This window comes from Achroia grisella, unplaced genomic scaffold (assembly GCF_030625045.1).
Source record: "Achroia grisella isolate CSIRO2021 unplaced genomic scaffold, CSIRO_AGI_Agris_v1 utg1112, whole genome shotgun sequence".
Lineage (NCBI taxonomy): Eukaryota > Metazoa > Arthropoda > Insecta > Lepidoptera > Pyralidae > Achroia > Achroia grisella.
This window is the reverse complement of record NW_026712582.1, coordinates 113,172-132,726: the sequence shown is the minus strand read 5'-3', so window position 1 is coordinate 132,726 and position 19,555 is coordinate 113,172. Positions and strand designations below refer to the sequence as shown.

At 38.7% G+C, this 19,555-nt stretch overlaps 1 protein-coding gene across 1 annotated transcript; it reads right to left on the bottom strand.

The window, feature by feature from the left end:
* Positions 1-354: 354 nt before the first annotated feature.
* Positions 355-18,734, bottom strand: LOC131849960 (transcription factor GATA-4-like). The gene is made up of 7 exons (XM_059200100.1): positions 18,592-18,734; positions 17,897-18,150; positions 16,272-16,335; positions 3,791-4,005; positions 2,761-2,925; positions 2,262-2,349; positions 355-1,787 (listed from the first exon to the last, which is right to left on the bottom strand). The coding sequence occupies exons 1-7, from the start codon at positions 18,725-18,727 to the stop codon at positions 1,570-1,572; spliced, it is 1,140 nt and encodes a 379-aa protein (XP_059056083.1). The 5' UTR covers positions 18,728-18,734; the 3' UTR covers positions 355-1,569.
* Positions 18,735-19,555: the final 821 nt, after the last annotated feature.

Sequence of the window (19,555 nt, the reverse complement as noted above, 5' to 3'; positions counted from 1 at the left end):
ACATTCAAGAGAATTGCTACGAAATCATTTTTTTATGAGAGATTGTCTCTCATTCTCTATTCATTCGATATCACTCAAATGCAAATAAGACCCAATTATTTCAGCGCTAACCGTGTCTGTTTGTATTTTTCGTTCTCGTAATTAAATTTACAATAAAAACATTTATTTATATTGCATTATTTACTTTTATAATTTTATAAGAATATATTATTTTTACCATTATTTATAAATAATCAAAACAGTTATACATAGCGAATTAGTTGTCATACATAAAAACGAATATGGTGAAAGTATTTTAACATGCTTACCCTGTTATTTTGTAGTTATGTATACTGTATTATGTATACATATATATATATATATATATATATACTTACTTGTAAAAACATATTCCTAATATTTGGCAAGTTTATTAAATGCACCTAGTTTGTAGAGTTATAAGAACAGAACGCACACGTGCAATACAACTTTATATTTAACAAAATATTGCCATTTAATTTATATTACAATACAATTAACCACTACGCATGTCACATGGAGCTTTCAATTTTATCCTAGAAATAGTCGTCGGTTTTGAAACGTCATTCTCTATTTCTATCTCTAAAATGAGTGATTAGAGATAGAGACGTGACATTCAATAACATGTGGAGAGAGATCCTTTCAGGCTCTCTTAAATTGGTTAATTTTAGAGACAATTTAGAGAACGGCACTTCGAAACCGGCGCACGTCTACAAAATGACTTAATTTTCACGTAAAAAAAATAGCACAAATTGCTACATCTACTAAATTCTTCTTACAATTCGTGGAATGTACTTTCAAGTCATGGAGTTAAATTACATGTTTCAATACATCTAGGTATCAATATAATCAGTTCGCTGTTAGCTTTACAGAACACAAAAGAGACTCCTCGGCGGATCGTACGAGCTAGGCAAAACTATACCTACGTCGTTAGACAATATACAATACGCTAGGAATGCAACACGACAGGAATGGTACGGTACAGTCTTATAGTTAATCGAGAAATAAAACATTTGGTAACAGCTACGGCACGACTGTACTTCGCTCAGTGGTCCACATTAACATCGAACATCACGTGCGCCTCCACGGGGCGTACACTCTAAAAGTAAAGCGCGAATTCAACAGATCTACCGTGTAAGACACACAAAATATTATACTCTACATTACGATAAATAAACTCGCCGGTACGACTCGTAAGTGTGTGCGGGGCGCGGCGAGCGCGGGAGCTACTACTATGTACACGGCGCCGCCCGCCGCCCGCCGCCCGCCATTTGGTCAACTAGCAACGACGCCCGTCGGAACTTCATTAAACTAGACTTAACCGAGTGAGATTCTGTCGCGAGGCGGGGACGCACTCGCCCGCCCGGGACGAACTCGCCTACCCGGTGACGAGAGCGACGCGAACTCGCCCGCCCGGGAACGAGAGCGAGACGAACTCGCCCGCCCGGGAACGAGAGCGAGACGAACTCGCCCGCCCGGGAACGAGAGCGAGACGAACTCGTCCGCCCGAGAGCGAGGCGAACTCGGCCGGCCGGGGAGAGGGCGGCGCACTCAACTGCCGAGCGAGACGACGGTGGGTCGGTCGGCGCGGTCGTCGGCGCGGCGGTAGTCGTCGTCGTAGAGCGCGTGGTGCGCGTGCGCGGGCGGCGGCTCCTCCAGCTTGAGCGTGTGCTGCACGTAGTAGTTCATGGCCAGCGGCGACCGCGGGCCCCCGCCCCCGCCCCCGCCCCCGCCCGCCTCCACGCCCGCGCCCACGTGGTGCACGTCCACTGCAAACACATCACCATCTTATTGTTTTTAACGAAACTGGAATATACGACCGGCTGGCGGCGCGGGACTGCATACATGTACCTTGCGCCGCCGGCGTCACAGAATACATCGTGACGCCCGCAGTATCTAGGAGCAAGACTGTGGTCTGAATTGCTGTGTCTTCGGACCCTATAATTCCCCTGCCATATCTCCCGTTCTGATACACAACTTACAAAGCAAGTCACTTAACAAAAGAAAAAGGAGTCCGGATTCACGTTGTAGTCGATATTCCCTCAATTTCCCTGCCTAATCCTACAACCGAAACACACTTCACAAAACAAGCTACATACATGGCGACTAAAGATAGGTGACAGTCTAACTCCAGTAATTATAAATAATTGTAATATTTGTCCTATAATACACTAGAAAACTTAGTAAAAGTAATTTTTATACAGATACCAAATAAATAAGTTTCAACGTAATATTGAACTCACCTAAGTTATCCATTTTACGTGCAAGGAGCGCAGCATTTTTGGAATTCCTCTCGGATTTCATTGTGTTCTTAGGTTTTCGTTTCCGCGTCTGAAAACAGCGTGCATGTTGAATTAAAGTGTAAGAAAAACACTCGCATCGTTATTATCTTTCGTACCTGGAGGTACTATCCTAAGGAAGATTATGTTTCCACTCGTTCGGAAAAATGCTAACAGTTGACTATTCGACTTAAAGGTGAAAACCAAAACAATCTTTATATATAAAAATTACGTGTCATGTTGTTTGTCCGCGATGGACAGACGTCCAGTAGTCCAGGGTTCAATAGTTTAGGAAAACTACTGAATCGATTGCAAATTTGATTCGCACATTGTGTGCAATTTGATCCAATTTGAAAGATAAGATTGCTTATGTCTCAATTTATGGTCGCAACATTATTTTATCCCAAATTTTTTGTCTATTATTAACCACAGCAGTGTGGCCGGGTCTGCTAGTGGTACCGACCTGTATGGAGTCCTTCTTCATGGCCATGGGCCTGTTGATGCTGTGCAGCTTGTAGTAGAGACCGCAGGCGTTGCACACGGTCTCCCCGTGCGCGTTGCGTCGCCACAGAGAGGTGGTGGTCGTGTGACAGTTGCTGCACGACATGCCCGGCCGCTTGGCGCCCATCTGTACACCACACACCGCGCACTGTACTCTGCGCTCCACACTACTCTGTGCCGCACCGGCGCAGACTAGTGGATACTTCATTTGACAGCAATCAAGCAAAACATTTATATACCTCGTTACGACCAGCAAGACGTCTCATTTTGTATCCACTGATTGTAATAATTACGTAATGTTACGTTGAGACATTCGAACTTCTTTTATGATGATAACATTTTAGTCTACGCTACTAATTTTAGGGCGTAAAAGACACCGCTTTATGATAATCGCAACAGCATTCATTTTGCGTAACCCGCCGAGTTTGGCAGACCTTTTGCGCGGAAGGCGTAATATTGGACTCGCAAAGTTTTCGTCGAGCGGTTTATACAAAGTAAATACTATCATGAATCCTGTAAAGCGGGGCCTCGGCGCCCTCGTAGACTCCAGACGTCTCACTAATCCGAACGAGAAATATTTATCTCAGCGAATAAAGCTCAACGGGTGACTTAGCTCTCTCTCATTAGGGGTTACCGTAAGTCTATGTTAGTAGAGTGAAGTAGAAGCGATGAGTGTTAGGATAATGCGCGGGGGGAGGGACGGTCGGGTCGAGGGGGGACGTACCCCTTTCTTCTGTTTGTAGTCGGAGGGGGTGGAGGTCTGGAGCGCGCCGAGCGTGGGCGGGTGCGGGGGCGGCGGCGCGAGCCCGTTAAGCAGGAAGCCCTTGTAGAAATCCGCGCCCGGCGGCGCCCCCTCCGCGGCCACTGTAACAACACGCGCGTCACTGCGGGCCCGCCGCGGGGCGGACGCTCGGCGGGCGCGGATTGGGCGGAGAGCGAGCGGAGGGCGGAGAGCGAGCTAGGGCGGGCGGCGAGAGCGAGATGCTGCGTACGTCGTGGGCGGGCGCGGCCAGCGCGTGCGCGGCGAGCCGCTGACGTACCAGCCGCCGCGGCTGCTTCAGCGGGCGGTTCATGCCGTTCATCTTGTTGTAGAGGCCGCACGCGTTGCACAGGTAGTGGCCCGTGCCGTCGCGGCGCCACAGCGGCGTGTGGATGGCGCCGCAGTTCACGCACTCGCGGCCCTCCGTGAAAAACTCCGCCATCTCGACTGCGCGCAACACACCGCTCGTTAGCCCACCTCACCACACCCCTACTCCTCACTCCTCACTACTCTCTCCTCACTCCCGGCGACTGGCGCCGTGCTATGCGACTACCGAGCGTCCGTTCCTACTCACTAGGCGCCTAGGGGACCTCGTGCCGCATCGAACGTGAAGCCAGAGGTCCCCGTAGGTGTTACCGATTTATGCTTACACATGTGACGGATGCGTCACGTTTATGTCGCCGAGGAGACAAAGAAAATCGCTGCGACAGCGAAACGACGAACTTCGTAGCCTTGGCAATGACTGTGATTCATTGATTGACACAAAATGATGATTTGCAGTATTAATTAATAATAAGTCGGCACGTGAGAGCGCGTCGCGACGCAGCACGTCCGCGCACCACACGCACACGACATACTCACAAACTTATTTGTTATATTATTACAATAACATCATATTACGATTTAGGTAAATTTAAGTTTTAAGTAAACAACCTTTGCTTCGTATTATTAAAACAAAAATTATGCCCATTATTACTCGTATCAATTAATGTACCACAGTGTTTTATGCAGCACATATTTCAAATTTAACAATTTACTTTTTCTTATATATATTATAATTATAGTCCATAACATGATATACATTTAATATACATAGAATGTATGTTGGTCACAGCACAGATAGCATATTACAAAAATAAATAGAAAGCTATAATAGAATATGGTAAGGTAATACACACTGTAACTTGTAACTAACTTAATTGCAAATATTTAACCGATTCAGGTGTTATTTTGCGGAAGTCCATTTCACTATTTAATAGATTTATATTATTTTCTTTAATTCCGCAACAATTAGCATGTGTGAGACCACAAGTACTGGGTGTGGAAACTGGACTACCGTTACGACCTTCTCTAATGGCGATCAAATTCCGACCGTTATTGAGTCTACACCCATATTATATTGAGACTTGACACCCCAGCCGCATCTAATGAAAACTTCAATAGCTAACTCGTTCCCTAATCTGTGAAATCGCTGAAGGAAGTTCCTCTGAAACCATATATAACTCAAAGGTGACTGACGTAGTGATCTATCAACGCACAGCCCACACCACCGGACGGATCGGGCTGAAATTTGGCAAGCAGGTAGATGTTATGACGTACGCATCCGCTAAGAAAGGATTTTTATTAATTCTGCACTCAAAGGGATAAAATAGGGGATGAAAGTTTGTATGAAACTTTGTCAATTTTAAACCGATCGGGCTGAGAGTTTGCATGCATAAAGCTACTATGACGTAGGCATCTCCTAAGAAAGGATTTTGATAAATTCCATCCCTAAAGGGATAAATTAACGCGAGCGAAGCCGCGGGCAAAAGTTAAAGCTATGTTTGTCATTTCTTCGTTTATCCATTTCGGATTTGTGTAACTATATGTATAGTTAGTCAGTTTTGTTGTATGTTGATGTATTAACTAGAAGTGTATGAATGTTATGACCAAGGGCATCGACACTGTTGGGGTCAGAGCGCTGCGAGTGGTGTAACGAGAGCCGCCGGTCCTCGGCTCATTGTTCGTTGCGGACGCGGGCGCCTTTTCTATGGAATTCGCGACCGTTAGGTGAGGAGGTGCTGGCGCAGCATTCGCGTTTGTTTACCTCGACATACGCTGACCTGACCTATATACGATTACGTCCTACCGGTAGGGAACCCATTTGTTAATGAAACACTACGACTGATATTAATACAATTCGATTAAACTCTTTAAATGAGAATGAGCTGAATGAGTAGTAGAGTAAAAGAAGTGTGACTATTCAAAAGTGGTTATATTAAGTTTATTTGAATAAAGAATTCATTTCTCTGGCGAGCTAGCAACAAATTTAATAAATTATCTAAAACTGTTAACGTAGATTTTTTTTAATAATATTAAATCAGCGAGACATCAACTAAGTGAGATCTTCTTTAAATAACAATTAATTATTATTGAAGATCATGTAAATGTATATATATATATATATTTGTATAATTCACTATTTGTTACTGTACTCTCGTTAATTAATTTCATATTCTCTGTTAACTTTATGTGTTTTTGCCTTTACATGTAGTGATGTAATTTTTTTAGAATTAGTCTGTTGTTATTAGTGAAAGTCTGTCAGTGGCTTAGTATAACGTATATATTGATTTTATTTAAGATGCATTAAAATAGCCTTGGTTTTCTTTTAATAAATAAATAAAATAAAATAAAAAAATAAAGATTATTTCTATTTCTATACTTTGTACTTAATGTAACGCCCAGTACAAGTTAAAAAATAACCGAGCTACAACGGTTTTGTCATAACATGTTGTGCGCGCAGTAAATAAAAATAATTATCTGTTGAACATATAATATGAAGTGGTTAATAAATCAGATAACAATATTAGTTCGGTGCTGGTAGGTACCTACATATTCCATGCGTTGCGTCATTCATAAACCGGATTTAAATTATATTTAACTTTAAATAGTGTAAGTAATAAATTAACAAACGCCTCCGAGCGTTGCCATCGTAAACAGATATCATGTTGCCGGCCGCAGAACAGATCTCACTGTAGCGACGGCTCAGGTTACGGTCGATGGTCATCAATTATTTGTATTATTGTTGGGTGTAACACGAGCCGGCCATGTGCCACCATCGACCACCACTCACCACTCATCACTGCGCACTCTGATGCTGTACAGTACGCGGCCACAACCCGATTTTTTCAATGATTTTTTTCAAATTTAAAATATGTTTATTCATGTAGGTCTATTACAGACTTATGATATGTCAAATCTACCGTCAGTTTCGGAATGATTTCGAGATGACAAGAACTGACAAGTCAGCTCGTATTCTTATCACCGCCACTTATCATTACATAGTATAAAACAAAGTCGCTGTCGCTGTCTGTCTCTATGTATGCTTAAATCTTTGAAACTACGCAACGGATATTGAAGCGATTTTTTTAATAGATAGAATGATTCTAGCGGAAGGTTTATATATATATATATACATGTACATCCGGGCGATGCCGGGGCGAATAGTAAAATATTTTGGTGTACCTTACATCCACCAAAATGTTTTTTTTTTCAATTTTTGTTTGTCTGCCTGTCTGTCTGTTTGTTCCGGCTAATCTCTGAAATGGATGGACCGATTTTAACGAGACTTTTATTGGTAGGTAGTTGATGTAATAGAGAGTAACTTAGGCTACTTTTATTTTAGAATAATAAAGTTAAATTCCACGCGGACTAAATCGCGGGCACAGCTTGTAATATTAATAAATATAGATGTAGGGGTTTTAACGAGATATTGTCAGTTCCTGATTACTAAATAGTGATAATGTAAGTACATAAATTATAGAGCCACAGTGTAAATAATAATAAATAATTAATTACAGTGTAATAACGCACCACTGCTGAAATCTAAGGTCTTGTAATCATGATGTGTATAAAATTATAAGTTATATTCCTCAGCGATAGTAATTTGAAACTATTCGTAATATTTGTTGTTATCGTATGTTTATATTAAGTTATCTTTGTATTAAGTTATTACAGAATTGAATCATTACATAGTATAAAACAAACAAACAAACTGTCTGACGCTATGTATGATTAAATCTTTAAAACAGATTTTGAAGCGAGTTTTTTAATTTATATAAACCTTCCTCTTGAATAAATTTTCTTTTTTTTCTTACTATCAATTTGAGGCTGTACTTATAATTAGATTATCAGATCATTATGTATTTATTTATATGTATATTCTTTATAGAAATTTATATTTTAATATTTTGTTTTATATTCATAAATTTTTTTTTGACACACCCTATTTATATTAGTGCACCGCCTAAAATCTTTCTCTGCACCACTCATGGTTGCCTGGTAGATAACGCCGCATGGTGTTAAGTCCGCCATATGTACCTACACATTGTTTTTGTGCATTAAACTTAAAGCAAGACATATATATATATATAATACATTTCAGCGGCATGTCTACATACTCTGTTATTACTCGACCTAACTACCTAATACAACTGTTGGAATATCAATTTCATTTTATAATTACTCATTACGCTCATTATTCCATTGTTTAAGTATTTGTTACATTATTAAATATTATTATTGTTTGATATTTGTTTATATTTTATGATTCCTGCGTTTCAAGTTAATGGTTTAACGGAATTATTATGTTTTGTATTTATGTATTCTAATATAATGTAGCTGATATAAAATTATTTATATAGTTCAATCCTAACATAATCTAAATATATATAACTCAAAGGTGACTGACTGACGTAGTGATCTATCAACGCACAGCCCAAACCACTGGACGGATCGGGCTGAAATTTGGCATGCAGATAGATGATATGACGTAGCAATCGTCTAAGAAAGAATTTTGATCAATCCTATCCCCAAGGGGATCAAATAGGGGATGAAAGTTTGTATGAAACTTTGTCAATTTTAAACCGATCGGGCTGAGACTTTGCATGTATAAAGCTACTATGACGTAGGCATCCTCTAAGAAAGGATTGTGGAGCATCATTCCACTATCATAAATTATAAAAAATTATATATATCCGATGAGCTTGTATATATTACGTGTCGTGCTATTGTCTCTGCCTACCCCAACTGAGGACCGGGATAATGATTCACAATATACCGAGAGACGTTAATACCTAGTAGTTAATATACATTTAGCAAGTAGCTGTGTTTATTTATCTGCAGACTGTCAGATCAGTCTCGGCTCGACTATGACGGGACACCGTGACGTCACGGCGCAAACACGCGTGTCGTGACGCGAGCCCTCGGGCTCCGCTGCGATAAGAGCCCTGCACTGCAGAATAGGGATGGGAGCTCCTTAACGGTAACCAAAACTATGGGATATCTATACATATAAATAAAATTGTAGTGTCTGTTTGTAATATTGAAATAACCGTTTTTTACTACATGCATATGAATATAAATATGGTATTCGTACATAGACCAAAATATTTCTTTTTACAATTTTTGTCTGTCTGTCTATTTCCGGCTAATATCTGAAATGAGTGGACCGATTTTGACGGGACTTTCATTGGTTGGTAGCTGATGTGATAAGAGTAACTTAGGCTACTTTTATTTTAGATAAATAAAGTTAAATTCCACGCGGACGAAGTCGCGGGTAGAGCTAGTCATTCCTACATCCGAATGTATATATGTATCCGGAATTTCATATCCATAACATCCCTGGTACAGGGCCCGCGGCCGCTGTCAGTGAGCAAATATGCGAAGACAAAAGTGTTCGTGTCAACAGGCGTTTTTTGTGAGCGCGGCCGGACGGACGCCGGCGTGTTTGCGGCCGGCACGTGCCTTATCCGATACCATTTACGGAATGCGATTTTAATGCGCTTAAAAGGGACTTCATTTTAAATGGAGACATCGTTTTTTGTCGGGACCTACGCAAATAGTGGAGTCGCCGCGCGCGACGACGCAATCTTTCTAGTTTGTAACGATGCGTTGTTCATTTCAGACACAGTCTTATATGCCGGCCTCGGTGATCTAGTTTAGTACACCGCCTTCCTTCCGATGGTTATAAAACCAATAAAAATATGTTAAAACTAGCTTTTGTCCGCGGCTTCGCTCGCGTTAATTTATCCCCTTAGGGGTGGAGTTTATCAAAATCCTTTCTTAATGGATACCTACGTCATAGTAGCTTTATGGATGCAAAGTCTCAGCCCGATCGGTTTAAAATTGACAAAGTTTCATACAAACTTTCATCCCCTATTTTATACCTTTGGGGGTAGAATTAATCAAAATCCTTTCTTAGTGGATGCCTACGTCATAACATCTATCTGCATGCCAAATTTCAGTCCGATCCGTCCAGTGGTTTGGGCTGTGCGTTGATAGATCACTATGTCAGTCACCTTTGAGTTATATATATTTATATAAACTGCTCTTCAGAAAATAATAAAAAAATAAAGGATGTCACTATATCATTTTATTTGTCCCGGGTAAAAAGTTCCCGTAGTTTTTTTGCCCATTTAAGCGTTAATAGGCTGAAAAATAAACTGGCAACTCTAGTTATAATTGAAATTATATTGTTTGATACATGCCTGCCTACTCACACGTGGCTGTATGTATGTATGTATGTGTACGTCTACAGAGCACGACCCTCGTTTCTATATAATGCCACTTCCTGTGCGCTAAACTAAACAATGACTCTGTTTTCCTATTATCTTACGACATCTAAACATTTTGTAATCACTCCTATTACATTAACAACTTTTGTCTTATTTACTTTCTTATCACTACGGCTGATTGAATCTTATTGTGTATTTATATTTGACCTTAATAAATTAGTGCTGGTTGGTAGTTTGTATTCACACGTTTCGACTTGTAAATGTGAACTTACAAGAATTATTTAAAAGAGCAACACACAAGTTTCTTGCTGGTTCTTCTTGTGATGGGACAGCTTTCCTAATGAGCGGTAGATAAAAAAAATTGTTATGACTATTCAAAAGTGCTTAAAATGTGTGAATACATACTACCAAACAGCCCTAATTTATTAGGGTCAAATATAAATATACAATAAGATTAGATCAGTCGTAGTGATAAGAGCAGACCAGTCCCTCGTTCGCGAGTATGACGGATGAGCCAGCCATCACTGCGCTCGATCATATTTTAGGAATAACTATTAATGTTTTAATGTTCACAAACGTATAAAATATTGTATAGGAGTATCTCCCACGAGGACAGACGAAGGTTTAAGTGCTCTGGTAACAATAAAAAAAACTGCTACAAAAACGTACATTTTGGTTGGCACATGAAAGCATCCGGATGAATATTATCAGTGTTTTTTGGGAGTGACTTATCGCAATAAAAATATATTTGGTCGTGATGGATGTCGGGCGGGTTGTATGTATGGATTAACTGTACACGCGACTTCGTCCTCGTTGAATTTAACTTTATTTTCTAAAATAGAAGTAGCCTAACTTACTCGTTATTACATCAGCTACCTGCCAATAAAAGTCCCGTCAAAATCGGTCCAGCTATTCCTGAGATTAGCCGTAACATTGTAAAAAATGTTATTTTGGTGTATGTACCGTATTTATATTCATATGCATGTAGTAAAAAACGGTTATTTCAACATTACAAACAGACACTCGAATTTTATTTATATGTATGGATGTATGAGTGGATGGGTGTATGTATGTATGTGACAGGCAGCGGTCGGGGCTATCGCGTGACCCGCGGCCCTCTCTTGTACACACCACTATGTCTGTACGTCTGTGTTCTACATACCTACCTAAACTGTTGCCATCTACTACTGAGATCCGCTGTTACTTCCAAATTCATCATATTTACGACTAGCTACTTGCCCCGGCTTTGCACGGGTGTACATGTATTATATATAGCTAAACCTATTCTCACTAAACGATTACTTGAATGACGAGCGTGCATGGCAATAGTTGTTCATGTACGGGATTTTCATTTAATGTTAGACATCACCTATATAACACCTATATAAATATACATAGTAAATAAAGTGGCTTAAAAAAAAAAGTAATTCAATTGAGTTTCTTACCAGCTCTTCTCGATCCGAACTGGACGGTAGGAAAAAAAAAGTTATAATGTAAAAACTTGACGTTCATAGCGGCTAAAATGTCCTACATGAATAAATGATTTTGGAATTTGAATTTGCTCGCATGTTTCTAGAGTCTGAGGATTAGTCTAGACATTCCCCTAGACATCGTGTGATCATGGGCGTGGCGTATCATTTCAGATCAGTTCAGTTTTACGGTCATTTAGAGGACAAAACAAGTTTTGTCCTCTAAATGACTAACTAAACCTAACTTCACATTAAATATTATTTATTTATTTTATTTACACTCTTTATTGCATCACAAAACAAAAATTACAGAACAAAAAAACAATTAAAATATAAAATATACAATGACTGATCAAAAGTCGGTGTTATTGCTAAGCAATCTCTTCCAGACTACCTTTGGGTGGATAGAGAACAAAAATAAAAACAGGGTAGGTGGCGGACGTTAGAAACTTTTTTAAAAATTAAAAAAAAAACGCTTCAGAATCCGTTGCGTAGTTTTAAAGATTTAAGCACACATAGGGACGGACAGACAGCGACTTTATTTTATACTATGTTATGATAATGATTACATAGTGATTTATTTAATAACATCAAACTTTATCATTACATCATAATAATATTACAAATGTATTTCTTTACTTATTACTGGCAAGAAAGAGATTATATAACCTCGGTGGTCTAGCGGTTCAGCGCACCGCATTACGTCGAATGGTCGCGGATTCGATTCCTCACACGGCACAAACATTTGTATTCATGAGTATGATTGTTTGTATCTGTCTGGGTGTTTTCTATGTATAATATGTATTTGTATCAGTTGTCTAGTACCCGTAACACAAGCTTTAGCTAGCTTAACTTGGGTCTAGATGGCGCTGTGTGAATTGTCCTGAGATTATTATAGATAGTACAAATGTATTTATTTCTTTATTTATTGCTGGCAAGAGGTATAAATAAGCATACTATATACCTACTGATATATTATACCATACTGTAACATATTAATGATAATTTTTAATCTCGACTATAATGAAACGCAAAATTGTTCCCTGTTTGTTGGGTCAATTACTAAAAAAACCGAAAATTCATCCCCTATCTACAGGGTTTACTTCTATGTTCATTTCATATTAAAAAAGTATTTCATTACATAGTATAAAACAAAGTCGCTGTCGCTGTCTGTCCATCCCTATGTTTGCTTAAATCTTTAAAACTACTTTGAACGGATTTTGATGCGGTTTCTTTTAATAGATAGAGTGACTCAAGAGTAAGGATTATATGTATAATACATGCACACCCGTGCGAAGACGGGGCGAGTAGGTAGTTTATTATAATTGAAGATGTAACATATAACAACATCGTTTATATGTATAATTATACATTACCACGAATTTTATATTAAACTAACTGTTCCAGCGACTTCGTCCGCGTGGAAATTAACTATATTTTTCTAAAATAAAAGTAGCCTAAGTTACTCCTTAGTACATCAGATACCAAATAAAAAAGGCCCGTCAAAATCGGTCCAACCATTTCAGAGATTAGCCGGAACAAACAGACAGACAAAAATTGTAAAAAATGTTATTTTGGATTATGTACCGTATTTATATTCATATGCGTGTAGTAAAAAACGGTTATTTCAATTTTACAAACAGTCACTCCAATTTTATGTATATGTATAGATTGTTTGGATTTCTTAAATGTTAGTTTTAAGCAAATATATTATTACTGCAGATTAATAAACGAGTAATTCCATTCCACATTGGAATGGAATAGTCCTACAAAGTTAGTCATCGCTGCTGTAAACAGTTTTAGTCGGTTTTTGTTCTAGTAGCTACCTACTGGTAAGTACTTACGATGATTCATTTGCGAGAACTTAGACAGAACGCCTCACCTCTAGGGTTACCAATCGTACTTTATAATAACGTATCTTACTTTATTGTTGGTAATTATACTTTATAATTTTTGTTATAACTGGCTATTGAGATATGTATTTTATATTCTAAATTTGTATTTCAATTTATAGTTCCTTTTGTAGATTCTTGTTTGTTACTTTCATTTCTATTCTGTTGTATATTCTAGTCAGTAGTCTATCCTAATATAATTTTTTCTCCGTATACCACAAATACAATAAAATACAACACTTTTACATACAGATAAAGTATGCAAAAATAATTTATTTTCAACCTTTACTGTGATGCGTAAAACAAAATACTCATTATGGATACTTAAAGATTTATAATTTCTGAACGAAATGTTAGGTGTCAATTGTGAGTTGTGATATTTGTCACAGCTCTAGTGCTAAGAGCATATAATAATACGTTTTTAAAGCAACAAAAACGTAGGTTCTGAAAAATACTTTATTTTTTCGTATCTAAACCAGTTTATACATTTTTTTCCCCTCCGATCGATCCCCCGTCCAATTCAAACGGAGGTCGATATTACGACGGCCTGAGCCGAGGTTCGAACCCCTAGCAGTGCCCTCAGACTAAAGTCGTATCCGTCAGGCGGGAGTTGGCCTTCAGCCGCTCCATAAGTTCTTCCTTTGGTTTGGTGTGCCATCTGCAGTCGCCGTCTATCGTCCGGTGAAACTGTAAAGGCCAGCTGCGGCCAACAGCATTAGAGTAATCAGAAAAAATTAAAAAAAAGGTTTATTTTGCCAATAAAAGTTGGCAACCCTACTCTCCTCGCACATTTTACGTAATTAAATGACACATCAAACAAAATTAAAATAAAATCATTTTATTAAATGTATGTATGATTTTTAAAAGAGTATAAATAATTTATGATACCTACTTATATAATATTATAAAATGTTATTAAACAATGAGACATATTATATACTAGCTGTATCCCGACTTCGTCCGCGTGGAATTTAACTTTATTTTTCTAAAATAAAAGTAGTCTAAGTTACTCCTTATTACATCAAAAAAAGTCCCGTCAATATCGGTCCAGTCATTTCAGAGATTATCCGGAACAAACAGACCGAGAAAAAATGTAAAAAAATTTATTTTGGTGTATGTACCGTATTTATATTCATATGCATGTAGTAAAAAACGGTTATTTTAATATTACAAACAGACACTCCAATTTTATTTATATGTATATATAGAAATTAAATACAAGAACTGTATTGTCCGTATGTACATATTATTATGACTTAATGCACTGCTTATTTGAGGTTATGTATACAATAAAGAATTACTTACATAATTCTTTACAATATATAAAGTTAAATAAATAACTGCGCGGATGAAAAATATAGGGGTCAGTGCGGGGAGGGGGTCCACCCCCGCGGGGCAGGGGTGGAGGGGGTAGTTTAATACAGCAAGAACTCATTTATATATTTCTAATAAAATATTGAATATGAGAACAGTATATTTTTAAGAATAATATATTTAGTGTCAGCAACGTGCAACATAATGCTGTTCCGTAACCGATGCCATCAGGTGGGCCGTATACCACGTTTACATTATTTATTAAATATTCTAACGATTTTGCTGAGGAAAGTTTATTAAAACTAGCGTCATGGTTCAGCCGTTTACTACCCTGAATTATACCCAGAAGGTCATAAGTTCAAATCTGCTTGATACAAAAAAGTATAAAGCTTATATGTCTGACTCTCCGGTGAAGGAAACACCGATATCAAACCAAAAATGTAACCGACATACAATATGTTCGCCCCTATCATTTTGGATTTCTATATACTTAATGAAATATGAAGATTTCAAGTGCTGTGTTTACCACAACTTCGACTGTTGGCAATTTAGAATATCAAACAATGGTGGTACGTTTTTATTAAAACATTCAATGCATATTAATGATGTAAATTGCACGGAAGTTGTTCGAAATATTAAATTAATAATATGATACAATAAAAAACACTAACAAAAATAGACTACCTGCTAATAAACAGCACATTATAGAAAAATCAGTAGTTTATCTCATTATCATTACGTAGTATAAAACAAAGTCGCTGTCGCTGTCTGTCCGTCCCTATGTTTGCTTAAATCTTTAAAACTACGCAACGGATTTTGAAGCGGTTTTTTTTAATAGATAAAGTGATTCAAGAGGAAGGTTTACATGTATAATACATGTACACCCGTGCGAAGCCGGGGTGGAGAGCTAGTTACCATATATACTTTTAATGAGTAATATTATTCAGATTTACTGCATTTATCTTCCTTTCTTTATATTATTAAAATAACGGATCAGAAATCTTTACAATTAAGTGTTACAGTCTATAATTAGAGATTAAACAAAGGTTACTTCTATTGTAGTAATTATAAGAGTCATTTTTGTAAGTCTGCGGCACACACGTGCAGGTTTTTATTGTATTGTATTGGTATAAATATTCTGTAATATATACTGCTTTTACACCGTCTTTACCATAAGGGAGCACGAGGGCGTGCCCAGGGTCCCCATTCTCAGAGGGCCCTCGAAGGATTGACAATTTTTCTCACACATTTATTTTCAAACAATTTTTTTCGGGCACCATACACTTTTTTCACAAATGTTATCAGATATATCTATGTTCTTACCTAATGTTTTTTTTTTACTTTCCAAAAGGGCACCGAATTCTTGTGTGCCCCACAGGGCCCCAGCCTAGTTTAAGACGGCGGTGTGCTTGTAATGAAACCTACATGTGTATTAAGATATAAATATTTTTTTGTCTATCTATCTATGTAATGCATGCACTTACTTGCTGAGAGGCTTGCGGCGGCGGACAGTTGTGGTCGGCGGCCGTTGTCCATACCCCACACGTCCTGAAATATAAATAGCAACTTGTATTAGTACCAGCTGTACTTTGTTCTGAAATTAACTTTATTAATCTAAAATAATAGATGTTTTCTAAAATAAAAATAGCCTAAGTTATTCCCTATTACATCAGCTATCTACCAATAAAAGTCCCATCAAAATCGATCCAGCCGTTTCAGAGATTAGCCGAATCAAACAGACCGACAGACAGACAGACAAAAAATTATAAAAAATCTTATTTTGGTATATGTATGCATATAGTAAAAAAGGTTATTTCAGTATTACAAACAGACACTCCAATTTTATTTATCATCTATGACGTGGTCTGGTGTTTTAGAGTAGTCATGCTCACTAAAATGTCCAGACTTGTGGCGGCGTGGTGGGCCGGGTCATTGGGCTCCCTAAAATATGGTCGAGCGCAGTGATGGCTGGCTCATCCGTCGTACTCGTGAACGGGTGCTGCTTTTAGGGACTGGTCTGCTCTAATCACTATGACTGATTTCCTCTTATTAATTGTTTGACCAGTTGGTTATATATTCAATATTTTTTCTATTTGAGTATTTAATTAAATTAGTGCTAATTGGTAGTTTGTATTCACGCACTTAAACTTAAAAATGTAAAGTAACAATAAATTTATTTAAAAGAGCAACACGCAAGTTTCTTGCTCGTTCTTCTTGTGATGAGGCAGCTTTCCGAATGAGCGGTAGATTAAAAAAATGTGATGACTATTCAAAAGTGCTTCAATGTAAGTTTATTTGAATAAATGATTTTCTACTCTTTTTCTATTCTATTCCAAAAACCTATAACATCAATATCACCATCACCATCACTCATACCGACGCCGGCACTGCTGTATTGTATCGACTGACACGGATTGGCTTTTCTTTTCATCGTTGTAATTTTTCTTTTTCTTTGATACTGTTATTGTGTAACTGATTTTGGTTTTCATGCGCACTGAATGTTGTAATTCATTTTATATCTTAGATATAAAATTCTCGTGTAACAGTTTTCGTTCCCATACTCCTCCGAAACGGCTTGACCGATTCTCATGAAATTTTGTGAGCGTATTGAGTAGGTCTGAGAATCGGCCAACATCTATTTTTCATCCTCCTAAATGTTAGGGGTAGTCCACCCCTAAATTTTTTATTTTTATTATAAGGCAAAACAACGTTTGCCGGGACAGCTAGTATATTTATATTTGTGTATTATAGATCTTATTTAATATATTTTTTACTTTAAATATAATTAATTTATATGTATCCGTATATAGTAAAAAACCTGCATCTTCGTTTTTTTTTTAATGGGTAATGGGGGCTTCCTGAAAATTCAGCGCTGTATAGGTGTATCATTGAGGTTGTGCTTATATTAGGAACAGCTGAGGCAACTCCTATTGCCGACTTTTTATGTTATTTCTTATTTCTCTTTTTGTGTCTTATTGTATTCAACAACTAACCGTTTCAGGCGTCCATAGGCCCCGGTAACCGTTTACCATCACATGGGCCGTATGCTCGTTTGTCACCTATGTGCTACATAAAAAAAAACAAGACATTCAATAACTGATATGAATACCTGTGCGTAGGCGTTGGCTGCTAACGCAGGTGTTCCGTACACGGTGGAGGGCCGGGAGGTGGCGCAGGCGAAGGCGCCGCCGAAGCGCGCGCTGAACGCCGGCAGCGAGCCGCCCGCGGGGCCCGCGGGGCCCGGGGGGCCCGCCGCGTTGGGGCCCGCGGGGCCCGGGGACCCCGCGCACGCGCCCCCGTCCGCGCCGCCCGCTTCCGCGTACTCCTCCGGTAAAACCGCGCCGCCGTACGTGGGGGATCCGCCTGCCGTCCATACATTCATTAAATTATGATATAAAAAAAAAAAAAGTGGATTTATATTTGTCGTGACGTATACGTCATGTTCCAACGCCTTTTGATCATATTTTAAATCAATACAGCCATAGCTTTAGAAAAGGTGAATCTCCGACGCGTCACAACACAACACTGGCGCTTGTATATGCCTGACGTGTCGTGACATCCCATTACCTTACCCTCCGCTCTGACTCAACCGGGATCCATTCTGATGAGACAACAGGATACCCCGTTAACATACCCTGTGCTCTGACTCTTATCGTATTGTTTCTGATAAGACACAACAATAGGTATCGCAACATACTGCTCTGACGCAGCAAGTCACATCACGTCAGACAAATATATCAACCTTTACTCGCATCTTACAACAGATACAGCATCATGGAGGTATGTGCCGTGCCGCGTGTTTACCTGCGCTGGAGCTCCATATCTGCGGCTGAGCGGCCAGCTCGGTCCCGTTGCCAAAGTAAGGTGATCCCGCGGGGTACGCGCACCGGCCGTACACCGCGCCGCCACCAGATCCGCCGCCACCCCTGCACACCATCATACATACATTAATATCAATCCTTACTTCGTTATCCTTACTAATATTATGTAACTCTGTCTGTCTGTCTGTTTCGCCTTCACGCCGAAACTACTGAACCGATATAAATCAAATTTGGTACACAGATAGTATACATCCTGAGAAAGTACGTAAAAAATGCGAAAGTAACTCTGACTGTCTCGCCATCACGATAAAACTACTGAACCGATATCAATAAAATTTGGTACACAGATAGCACAGATCCTGAGAAAGGACGTAGGCTACTTTTTCATGTGAAAAAGGGGTTGTAAGGGGTTGAAAGAGGAGATGAATGATTGTATGAAGGTATCGTCCTTTTAGAAACTTGAAACTTATTTCTTGATGATTTCAAATATAAGTAAACGACACTTTTTTCTTTAACTTTTTTGGGATAGATTATGAAATCTTTATGGCCAAGGTGACTATTCAAGCGGACGAAATCGCGGGCGCAGCTTGTCATTTATAACCTCTTAAATATTGACAAAAAATGGTGCTTTCGATGAAAACAAGATATGGTCAAATTTTTAAAGATATCTCATAATATACATTAAATAAATCTGTTACAATATACATTATAAAAATACAGTCCTCTTAGATAAGATTAAAATGATAACGTTACGTACTGTCTGTAATGATACATGGCTACTTTCGCTTAGCGTCCGTTCGCGTGTTACTGCAGTTAATGATTTAGTAAAATATATTTAGTAAGTGGAAAAAATTCCGATGTGTATACATATACATCGTACGTGCACAACATGTAGGTATGAGTAGGTACAGGCAGTTGTTATCGCACCCAACACTGAGTACAGTCAC

Bases quoted from the DNA above. Each gene is read 5' to 3' on its own strand.
- LOC131849960 (XM_059200100.1), bottom strand. From the start codon at position 18,727: ATGATGGTGTGCAGGGGTGGCGGCGGATCTGGTGGCGGCGCGGTGTAC. The intron at 16,336-17,896 runs GTATTCATATCA...TTTATATTTCAG, and splicing joins CAGCCAACGCCTACGCACAG to GACGTGTGGGGTATGGACAA. The intron at 4,006-16,271 runs GTAAGTGCATGC...TGTTGCGCGCAG, and splicing joins CGCCGCAAGCCTCTCAGCAA to TCGAGATGGCGGAGTTTTTC.